Source organism: Rissa tridactyla, chromosome 2 (assembly GCF_028500815.1).
Source record: "Rissa tridactyla isolate bRisTri1 chromosome 2, bRisTri1.patW.cur.20221130, whole genome shotgun sequence".
NCBI lineage: Eukaryota > Metazoa > Chordata > Aves > Charadriiformes > Laridae > Rissa > Rissa tridactyla.
The window spans coordinates 112792954-112805200 of NC_071467.1; the positions used below are offsets into that span (position 1 = coordinate 112792954).

The following is a 12247-nucleotide window of genomic DNA, read 5'->3' on the forward strand; positions in this document are numbered from 1 at the left end:
ACAGTTGCATGTTAATGTTGCCGCTGTCAGTACCCTGCTGCTTTCACTGCTGTGATCCTCCTGTTCCTGCATTCTCTTGAAATCGAAATGGAATTTTTGGTGTGTCTGCAGGCAGGCCGAGGAGGTGCCGTGTGCGTAGCTGCAGCTTTACACGTATGCAAAGTATATTGTGTGGCCTCAGACAAAGCTGGTGACATCATTAGGTCATGTTTTGGGAAGGGAAGAATCATTTTGTCTTCAAATACCTTTTAACAAAATTACTTTGGGATTAAAAGGATGTATTTAACCTTCAGAATTATATCTAAAATTATTTGCTGCTAGCATGGAAATGCTTCGTGGATTTGAAATTAATTCATTTTGAAGTAGATTTGGATAGCTCTAAAATTTAGATCTCGTAGGAATAATAGAAATTAGGGAAGTTTAATGTATTTTGTGCTTGGCTTGCTTGTACAATAGCAAAACAATATAGCCAAAAAAGAGGGACTGTTTTTCTTTAGAGAAATGTAAGCTACAGTTTAAAATAAGACTGTTCCTGAAGTGTTACAGGCAACATAAAGTGCACCATTTATGAACAGATGGTGTGTCTACACTGAAATTTAGAGATGTGATCACAGCTCTTGCACACTTACCTAAGTAGCTTTAGATTGACAGGCTCAGTTTTTTATAGCAGGACTGCTTCCGTGATCAGTGTGTGCTTCAGGACATGGCTGGGACTTCAAGTAAATGTCTCGGTGGCCTCTCATTGCTGAGGGCAATTCTGCCCTAGCTTCATCGTTACTGCTGCCTCATTAGCTATATTAAAGCTAGCCTTTGGTGTGTTTGTATGATGTGAGGGTAGTGAGGCACTGGAACAGGTTGCCCAGGGAAGTTGTGGATGCCCCATCCTTGGAAGTGTTCAAGGCCAGGCTGGATGGGGCTTTGAGCAGCCTGGTCTAGTGGGAGGTGTCCCTGCCCATGGCAGGGGGTTGGAACTAGATGATCCTTAAGGATCCTTCTAACCCAAACCATTCTATGATGCTATGATGCCAGGTCACACCTTCGCATCATGTCGTGTAGGTTCATGGTGAGAAGTCCATGTCCTCTATTCTGGCCTGGCACAACTCCTTGGATTTTGGTTAAAACTTCCTGATCTCTGTCACCTAATGTATAAGACATTTTGAATTTGTACAGCAATCCAAATTTCATTGGACTAGGACTTTCTGTAATTTCATCTCTTCAGATCTCGAGCTCTCTATGCACATAAATTTTATTGTTCACATTTTCAAAGGCAAAAAAGAAAATATCATGCCAAGATACACCAAGGAGGTGTGCAGGTGAAGTTAGAACCTGTTGGTTGGCTTGCAAATCACTGCCTAAAACAAAAACTGCGCTGATCTTTGCATAACATTGACTCCCCAAAATATATTACAGTTATGCTGTTATATTATTTAATTGTGGCCTCCTTTTGCAAGCCCCCATAAGATTGTTTTATGCTTGTGTAAGTGTGCGGATGCAAATTTCCTATTATGCTCTTACATTTCCTTAGCAGTAAACTTAACATTAGGTGTGATTTGAAATATGGGTATGAACTAAAAGCAGTGCCTTTGACAGACTTTGCCTTTTTGAAAACAATTCTTTACATCCCAGCAGAACCAAAGTAATCAAATTGAGTGGCTGACAAAGCATGCCATATGTGGCTTACAGTGTGCATGAGAGAATCCAACAAGGAAGTCTACTAATGCAACAAAATTTGTTGTAATTTTTTTTTAATCTGGGATCTTCCCCAAATAATTTAAATTTTTATTAATGTTGGCACAGTGCAGACTGATAGTTCCACTTTAATGAATTACCACCTATTAGATGAACCGTTGCAACTGTTGTATGTGCTACTCTAAGATCACCTCAGTTTTGAAGTAATGTGGTTAAGTTATACCTTTGAAAAGGAGTTAATATCTGTTTGCTACCAACCAACCAATCATGGCACTAAAATAGGATTAGGTATTCTATTGGGTAAAAATAAAATGTAGATCACATGAGACTTTGTTCTTAGGCTACAACTTAAATTAAGTACTTCTAATTTACTTTTGCTGTGGTGTTACAGCTGTGCTTTGCAAGTAGGGATCTATTAAAATGCCTTATTATTCTTCAAGAACACCCATTTTTATTTTCCAACTTAAGAAAATGCAGTTTTTCCGTGATCTTAAAGCTGCTAACACACTTAAGTATTTTCCTAAACAGGAAAAGATTTAAGTACTGATTTAATTGGTTTTCAAAATTGGGATTAAAACTCCAAGTGATTATTTTTGTTCGTTTGTTTTTTCCCCTCCCCAGGATCACTTATTATAATATTTTCTCATTGTTATCATCTGAGTTAGTGTATTAAAACCATAGTAAATAATTGAGTGACACTGATTTATTGTAGTAATGAAAGTTTATTTACTGCTGAAATAATACTGATTTTAGTGTTTATATACAGTAACGTTCATAGACAACAAAGTTATGAAGACATAGGCAACAAAGTTATAGCTGTCAGAATTGTAACAGGAGTATTTATTAAGTAAAGTGTAGTCTAAAACTTTTTAATTATATTTTATATCTAACTCCTGAAATCTAGTTCCTTGGTGCCATAAATTTATAGATAAAATGGACCACAGACTACTTCCTTTGAATTTATAAATTCCTGAAGATGTGTTGTCTTAAGGAGGAACCTGCTTGTGTGTTAGAAATGACACGTTCCTAGCACATTTTTTATTTAATGACAAATAAATTGCCATTCTTCAGTCAAGATTCTCAACATAACTAAATACCATTCAAATCTTAGGCAAGCTCACCAAATTGAGCCAAGTCATATTGATATCCTGAGAAAAGTTTAATAATTTTCATCTTTACTGCTTGCGTTTTAAAGTGTTTTCAAAGACAGAATCAAAACTCAACTTTATCTCCATACAATTGAAAAGGTGTTATCTGTGTAACTTTAATTCGGTTTCCACATGTAGACATTGCTTCTCTGAGACTCATACAGAACCTTGTTTCCCATTAGGAATTTATCAGTGCAGTTATTTTTAAAAACTCCCTTAGCCAACACAATTAGGGCAGTAGTGCTCTTACTTGAAAATTGTAGCAAAATCAGCATTTACTAGTATTGCTATGGAAAATATAAATTCAAGCTATTATTTTTTTTCAGTGAAACCAGCGCTACTGATGTTGTGTTTATGCAAGTTCTTTGGACTGAAACTCATTAGTCATATAAGTTTGATCTTAATGAAGACGACCTTTCTTAAATGTGGCTTTGAACTTCGTATTTGCCTTTTATATTCAGTTCCCTGGAAATTAAATTGAAAAAGGATATGAAATGGTTCGCGCATGCTTAAGTCTCTGGTATCTGATTACACAGTGATCTTAATTTATGAATGAGGAATGCAGGAGCCTTTCTTAAAATAAGTCATATAACCGTGCTCCAGGTTTCTAAAGCATTGTATCACACATCTCGCAGAGAAAGGTGATAGAAAATTCCCCTTCTTTGTGCCCTTGTGAGTTAGTTGTAAGCCTGTGACACTTTCCAAATGTATAAAATAGGTTTCTTTTCAGCTTCGGTCTATACCCGAGTGAAATTTTGTAAATGCTTGTGGTATTGGAAGAGATTTAAAGACCTCTCTCGTTTCAGAAAGAAATGCCGCATTTCTCGCCCTTTGTATGACAATCGTTAGAAGAAAATTTCAAAAGATGCTGTTATTCCAAGACTTGCTTTCCCTAGTTTTAACATAGAAAAGCAATTTGTTTAGATGCAGCACCTCTAGATTTTGTGGATTAGCCATTTTACTCAAATGTTGACTTACTAGTTTGCACTTTGATTGAACCCGCAGTAGCTCTGATGGATAACAGAGATTTGTCATTCATAGAACTCCCATCTCTCCATTCATAGCAGAGGTTATGAACTAAGAGACCCCGACAATAATCTGATGAATGCTGCTTGTAACAGCACCTGGAAAAAGTGTTGGATTTTACTCCTGAACATGAATAAGCTGCTGTTCAGACACCTTGGAGGCACTAGGGGGCAGGTGGCAGCTTGCACAGAGGGACATCTGCCTTGTGAAGACTAAAAATAAAATGTGCTTTTTATTGCGGTTGTGGTGCTTTTTGGAAGAATTTGGTTAATTGGCCTTGAGAAATTTAGACTTGAGTGCAAAGCTGAATCAAGGCAGGAATTTATTCCTAGAGCTTTGAGTATACCCTTTCAAATTAACTGCATACTTTAGTGTTTTCCTTTAAAGATAATGTTAGGCATTTGTAAATCAGGACTTTTTAAATCCAGTAGAAGTTTTTATGGCTTCTTATTTTAATTATACAGTACCATCTTCCCTAATATAGTCAGAAAATGAATGAGGATTCTTTTTTGCAATAAATGTTTTGATTTAGTTGATCAGTTGTCATTAGTTTGGTAAAAAGCATTACATATGCCTAAAACTTTATGTAGGCGTGCCATGCTGTCCTGCTTGTGCTTACAATCACGGGCTTTTAAAGGGTAAAAAAAGTTCAGTTTCATCCTCTGAATCCTATTTCTTCTCTTCAGAAAGTGGTTTCTTTACAATTTATGCCTGATGTCAGTTTTAACTGGTTTAGCCTAATCTTAGGGAGCAAAGTTATATACTTCTCCCTCCTTTTAATGTAAAGAAGTTAATTCAAGCATTCTTTCTCCCTCTGTCTTACCTCCAAATTCCTTCTTCTGCTTCTCTAACTCTTAAATTATCCATCTCATCTTTGAGCTCTTCAGATCTGTTTCTGCAGAAGTGTTGAGATTTATTACCTTGAGATTTGACAATTTACATTCTTCATTGTGACTTTTCCTCTTATATAACAATACCTGCCTACTGTATTCCATTTCTAGCAAAATAAGGCCTGACAAACAGTCATTGAACGTGGTATGGAAAAAAATCTTAGTGGAGTTTAAATAATGGGAGAAAGAGAGTGCACGTGTCTTATAGATGTTTCTGCTTCTTCTATTTTTAAGGTGTCAAACAGTATTGAGGTTTTCCACTGACCTAATCATGTCTACTGTTTCCCTCTTTATTTTTCTTTTTTAAATGAAGCTTTCCTATTGGTGCGCTGTATTTTAAGTAGAAAATAGTAAATAATGCTCCCTTCTTCCCTTTGTATTGCTGTTCCGCCCCTCTCAGTTAACATGCTTGCTTTGCTTCTTTTACTTAAACATGGGATTTTTCATCTGCTTATACTGAGTGCAGCTAGCAAAGACTCCAGTATATAGCCAAGACGTCATCTGCTCTAAGTTATTTACCTATCTTTGGGATATAATTTACTGATTGAGAATATTTTGAATCAGGCAAGCACTCGTTCTGAAAGATAGTCTCATCCAATTGTCCTTGCAAAAAGTTTCTAGCAATTTTTTCAAGGCTAGTGACATTTTCTTATATTTAAATCAGAATTTACCATTCTCTGTTGCCCTTGGATAAAGTTGGAAAGGGAAAGACATACTCAGATAGTTCCTGAGATTATCACTGATAAAAGTGATTAATTTTCTAAGTGTTTGTCTTGTAGAGCTGCATTCGGTTTCTGGTGCTCTGAAATGTTTTATAGCTCAGTGTGTCTAATACTGGAGAATGCCATTTACCCACTGATATGCAGAGTTTGAAATGCTTAAAGTGGTATTCAATTTTAATTTTTTTTAATGTATTTCAGATTTGCAGTCTTAACTGCGTATCATTCTTGGCAGTGCGTCCTTATTACTTCACAATGTGTATGTGAGAAGTCAGGGTTTTGGACAGTGTTCGCCTGGCTGGAAAATCTATTATTATATTTCTTTTTAGGTATTTGCATTAGCTGCATCTTGGCCTATTTCAGAACGCTCAATGTCTCCTGTAATGCAAATAATCAGGAGAAAGGATTGAACATGACCTTTTTATACCACTTTTTTGGTAGGGTTGTTCAGCTTAAAATTGATAGTGAGCCTCTTTTGAAAGCAGATTTTGGAGGAACTGTTGTCTTGGAAAACGAATTTCCAAACATCAATTTGGGAAGTAGAATTCCACAAGACTTACTTGAGATTGTCATATTTTCATACTTGCTCCGTTAATTATTGTGAATTAAGACTGTATGATTTTGACACCCTTGATTCCTTTTTGTGTTCCACAACGTTGTTGGGCAATGACATGTCAACCTAATGAAAAATATTAAATAAGAAGAAAGGGGGCTGAGAGTTTTGCTGAAGAGGAGTGAACTCTGGTCCTTTAGTTACTTTTAGGAACATTTAATGCTGCTTACTAAATGACACCTCAGCAGGAGATACGTTTGAACAGAATAACTTTTGAATTGCTGTGTTTATGAAGGTTTTATGATTACCAAATGACTTTCCTAAAGAAGACAGGAAAGATAGGGATGGAGGAAGTTCTAAATGGTTTGGAAACCAACTGTGAGGAGTGCTGTAAAAATCCCTCTCCTTGTATTTTGTTAAGACAAGCTTGTAGGAAGAAGATCATAATTTATAACAATAGTATATTTATAAAGGATTTGATTTTTTTTTTAAGTGTTTGGGTGTTGGTTTTTTTTTTATATTGTTGGTTTTTCATTTAGGCAGAGGTGCTGCTAACAGGAGGTTCCTCCTTTCCCTCCTGTATAATAGCTTGAAAAGTCTTAAACGTTCTTTGCGTTCTCTTGGGCAGCAGAAACCTGGTGGAGACTTTCCAAGGTAGTTGCTATGCCCATCTATTCAACAACCGCTGTATTTTGTGTTCTTTGCACAACAGATCTTGCTGCGGGAGGGTTGCAAGAAGATACTTGTTGCCGATTCTCTTTCTTTATTGAAGAAAATGCATCGAACTCAGATGAAGGGTGTTCTAGTAGACGGTGGGTACAGAGGAAATGTGGTGACTTTCAAGGTTTTGAAGTCTTTTACTTGGTTTATAGACCCAAGCCGCATAACGGTCCATTTTGGAAGCTGCCCAAAAGCCTGAATATTGTACCGTATTTGTAGAGTGTAGTAGGATACTAGCTGCTTTCCCCTTTGTAAAGGAAGCACTTGTATCTCAAAAACTACAAGACCAGCATGCAGCTTTTCTTCTCGGACAGTTTCTCGTAGCCAGTAATGTGCTGTGTCCTGCAATTTGTCTATAAAGGTGAAAAATGCTGTTCAGTACCAACACGGATAGTCAGATAATAATGATCTGCAACCAAAGCAAAAGCTACAAGATAGTTTTCAGAAGTCACTGAAAATATTTTACAAGGTGCTAATGATGCATGTGAGCAGCACTGTAATTCACACCAGCTGAGCGTTAATATCAAGAGGCAAAAGCTGATGGAAGGACAGAGGATCAGAGCTTCTGCTACAGAAAGCTGCAGAGAAATCAGGCACCCGTCCTGTGCTCCTTTTTTTTCCATTTGCCTTGTGACTCTACAGCACCGATCCCGGACAGCTTCACTCCCGCAATCCTGCCATCATCAGAATCAGAAGATCTAAATATTTCTCATGCTGTTAAGAGAAATGCTACTTCAGTATTGCCCTTCAATTCTTAATAGACTCTGTTAGGCATCTTAAGTAAATACTTTAAGACCAAGCTTCATTTCTGTAATAGCAGTATGTTTGTGCCCGCTTTATGAAAAAGTGAACATGAATTTTGTTAACAAAGCTGTTATAAGTTTGTTTTGTTTTGTTTTTCCAGAGGAGAATATCTGTGAATCATGCCTGTCTCCAATACTTCCTTCAGGTAGGATGCTTTTCGAGAGGAGAACGAGGTTGTCTGTTTATTTTTGGAGGAACTACTGTTTGCTTTTATTCATGGAAATGTGTGGTTGTCTCCCTTGGAAATCACTGTATAAATTTCAGACTCCTGTGCAAAGCTTACTTACGAATTCTGATGCGAGAGTAGAGTCTAATTTGAACTTTTTTTATTGCAGTAAACACAAATTTTCTTTCTTATTCGTCTTTCACTTCTTTATTTTCTGTTTTGAAATACATGAAATGGAAGGCAACTTTTAATTCCTTCAATGTATGTATTCTCAGAGATCATTAGAACCACAAAACTAAGTTGTTGCCATCACATCTTCCCCAATTCTGTTGAACAACTTAGACTGAACTTGTGGATTATGAAGTTTTATGGAATATACTTTTTGTCCGAGTGGTGGAAGGCTCTTTGCTTCAGTCACTGCTGTCATATTTGAAACAACTTAGAACAGACTGTAGTTTTAAAACATTGTCTAAACTTAGTCTTGAAACTAGAAATGCAGGATATTATTTTGAAGATGTACATTTGGCAATGCAGCTGTAGTTCAGAAATACCAATATAGTTGTTGAGCATCTTAAGAAGAAATAGTTTTGCCAGGAGAATGTCTGACATGGCATCTTCAAATAAGAATATGTAAGACAAAGTATACATATGGACCTATGGTTTTTTTGCCAAGTTTACATAACCCAGTAGAGTCTCTTACAGTTTTTTATTCTGGTTTCTGCTATTTTTCACTTAAATTAAAAAATAAAAATAACTATACCATCATCACATGCAGCAGCGTACAGACCAGAGCAGTCAAATGGTGATAGAAAACCTGGCAGAGCTGAATGTGCTAGTGCCTAGAGGTATGTATGTGTGTCGAGGGAATGGGAGCCAAGGAATCGAATGTGGATGATGCTGATGAGTGAGATGGTTATTCCTTGAATATGTGGATGCAGGAATCGAAAGGCACATCGTACCCTTAGACAGCTTCTTGTCAAATTTCAAGATCATGGCGTGCAGCGTAGGCGCCAGAACTACTTAATGGTCTGGTTCTCCCCGCATTAGCACAAGAATTATTTTGCTAACTTTTCTTCAAAATGGCTGAATTATTTGGTGATATTTTACTCTTCGCCCTCCCCACATTTAGCACGTAGCACATACTGAAATGAGGAAATTTCTGTTGAGAAGGTATACGGCCACAGAATTAAATTGTCCTGTAAGTCCACCATTGGGACACATTACCTGAAACCATCACTCTGCATGGTTTGTATAAGTGAGCTAGAATAGTATGGAAATTAATTCGATGGAAATACATTACTCAATGTTTCTATGTGTATAATGGAATGCGGGCACATACTGCTGTGGTCACTGAATCCTTTGTTTCAGTGCCCTGTTGTAATGAATTTACTTTTCTCTTTCCCAGATGCATCCAAGTCCTTCAACGTGGTAGTGTTCCACTGCAGACATATGTTTCACAAAGAGTGCCTCCCAGTATCTAACACAGTAAGGAACTAGCTTAATCTCTCTGATACCTTTGCCAAAGATGAAAGGGCAAATTGTTTCCTTTTGTCAGCTGTGGAGAAGGGTATGGGTCTATCAGGAAGTATGATGTGATTAATGTAATTAGTTGTGATGATACCCATAGTAGTATGTGACTAAGGAAAGGATCTTTAGGGTAACTGCAAACAAAGCACAGCCAATTTAGAAAGAAGCTAGTGCTGTTTGAGAAGTATTTTATCACTTTCTGCAATCTGAATGTGCAGTGCAGTTTTGAGACATACAGGGAATACAACCTGTTTGATTTTTTTAGTATTCATTATTTTCCATTGCAGCTCTCACTTTAAGTGTGTTTAATTAAAGACAAGAATAAAGATACTTTCTCAAGTAAACCATATTGAATGATTCTGACCTGGAAGAAAAAAACCCACTCATTTCAGAGTGAATAATTAAATATCTTTGTAATCATCTCTATGCTCAGAATATCTTTTTCTTCATCACAGAAATCTTTCCTTTTTTTTTTTTCCCCAATGAAAACAAACCAAAAAAATAACTTACAGATATAACCAGTTTTGAATTTAGGAGTGAAAGCATCAGCACGGTAACAAAATCACAAGGAAAATGGAATTTAAGCTTTTCTGATTCTGTATCTGTCTCTGAAAATGAGCATCTAGTGAAAAAATAACTTTGGTGAATCACTTAATCTGCAAGTAACCAAGCAAAGTGCTTGTAGCCATATGGTACAGCATGTATACTTAAATATGTTATTAAAATCTTAATGAATTAGATCATTTGCAAAGGAAAGCCCAACAACTAGGAAATATTTATTCAAATTATATTTACCACAAATTTTATTATTTGAAAAATAATCTAGAAGTTATCTAGCTTTCTCAGTTTGCTGGGAGAGTGATGGGACTGGGTAACTTGTCAGGTGGGATTTTTAAATATAACACAGATATTACGTGATATATATTCGATAGTATGTATGAATGCACAGGAATCTGTATGTATCTGAGCCAAATTCTCCCCTGCTATAGTATTTCTTGGCCTCAGGTAGTCAGTTGTTTTACTGATAGTTGGTTACTGGTGACATACTGAAAGGAAAGTAATGCATGCATAAAGCATCGCACAGAGCTAGAGTAACTAGAGACGGGAGTAACAATAAACACATGCTTGCTATCAAACGGACAATATTCAGGCCGTATTTTCAGCTGTTGGAAATCTGTAGAGCACTATCCAAAGACAGAGCTGTGACTAAGACACCCAGTGGTCAATGGAGCCGACCGAGTGACTGACTTACTCTCTTCTTTATCTATGAAGACAATCAATTACATTTTTGACTCTGTATTTTTCATTTTTGTTGGGGAGGAAATTTGACCTTACTCTCCTGCAAGATGGTGGTAAAACGCTTGGAGTGAGTGGTGAGCTGTAGTGCTCTCTGACTCCAGAATAGCCTGCTTTATTGTGTTCCACTATATCGTCTTCCTACAGCTAGCCATGAATGTGTAGTGACATTGAGAAAGGCATTTTTCGTTCATCTTCCCACATTCTAACTTGGCTACACCTCTCTAAGAGATTCTTGTTTCCTTTTTAATTTCTAGGTATCTCCTGTCCAGTTCTGCAACATATGCAGTGCCAAACACCGAGGACCGGGAAGCGCAATCCTGGAGATGAAGAAATAGCAATCCCCTAGTTCTCCATGCCAGTTTGTGACACCAACTCTGTTAGGACCATGCAGAGCCACTGTAGTTTCTGTTAGTCATCATTTCTGTATATAATCCTGATTGTGATTTAGTTGCTGTAAGTTATCTCCATCTGACTGAACATTTTCAGGAAAGAGAAAATGTGAAAATCTTTCCCTAGTAAGTCTTTGTTATGCAATTCACATGTTCCTTTGCTCGGCTTGTTACCTAACTCTGGAACAGAAAAGAGAAATAAAATGGGAAGAAAAAAAACCAATTTGGAGATTTGTGCTTACTGTCGGTTAATGTGCTTTACAGTTTGGAGCCACATCAGGCTGATGGTTAGATATTATAAAGAAAGATTAATTGCTCTGAATTCAGCTCACCAAACTACTTTAGTCCTGATTTAGTCTATTAGTTTAACTTGAGACCCACAGGACTCTGACTGCTTTCGGTGGAACTGCTTCAGGACTTGAAGTTGGCTGTGTGCCGACTCATACGTTAAATTAACAGTCTTGTTAACGGTTAATTCCACACACTGGCAATTTACCTTGGTTGTATGGTTACACATGCATAGTTTGTTATAAACTGGTTGTTTTCTCAGTTCATCTTCCCAATTTTTAGGTGGGTTTTTGTCATCCAGAAACTTTATTTTTAAATGTTAGCAGTCGGTCTTTACATTTAGTTTATAAGTGTGGTTGTAGTGTATGATTTCATTTAAGTACGGGGTGGGGTGGAAATCTGACCTTTCAACGAAAAGATCTCTAGGAGTTTCTTTTGGCTTTAGCAATTTAATAGCTGAGTTAAATACGTCTGTTTGGATGTTAACAAAAAACATATTTAATTTCAACGGTGTTCTGTTTTGTTGGTTCAAAGGAGGTCATCTTTCAGAATGTCTTCACAGCAATGTAGTCTTTTATAATGTTCTCCGATTAAATTGAATACAAGCATCTTTTCCCTAAGAAAAGTAACGTTTCAGAACTCCCAAGATATTTTTCCTCTTTTTCATAACCGGAGTTTGAAAGTAAAAATACGTTGTTTTACCATCAAATTGTGAGGTTTAAAGAAATAGTTAACATCGTAAGTTCTGAAACAACAGCATAGTGATACTGCAATGTATCTGTGAAACTGGAAAACGTAACACCTCTGAGTTCTTCTGTACCTTATTCCCATGTAGGTAAACCTTAAAATAATTTATATTCTAGAAACCTGGATTTCTAGTTTATGTGAATTCATTATACTCTTTCAATATCGTCTGGGCAGTTGGCTGAGCTGGTCTAGCAATCTTAAGAGTGACTTGACTCGTAAGAATTACTGCCTGGCTCTGTGCAGTTAATTTTCAGTGGCTGGTACACATCCTCAGGTACGTTA

General features: G+C 36.8%; 1 protein-coding gene across 7 annotated transcripts in view; it reads left to right on the top strand.

The window, feature by feature from the left end:
- Positions 1 to 11153, top strand: part of VPS41 (VPS41 subunit of HOPS complex) — a 112149-nt gene extending 100996 nt beyond the window's left edge. For all 7 annotated transcript variants that reach the window (XM_054189919.1, XM_054189924.1, XM_054189920.1 and 4 more), the window contains 4 exons: positions 6738 to 6837; positions 7650 to 7694; positions 9121 to 9200; positions 10796 to 11153. In XM_054189919.1, the coding sequence (XP_054045894.1) occupies positions 6738 to 6837; positions 7650 to 7694; positions 9121 to 9200; positions 10796 to 10876 (306 nt within the window). In that variant the 3' untranslated portion in view covers positions 10877 to 11153. The remainder of the gene's footprint in view (positions 1 to 6737; positions 6838 to 7649; positions 7695 to 9120; positions 9201 to 10795) is intronic.
- The last annotated feature ends 1094 nt before the right edge of the window (positions 11154 to 12247 follow it).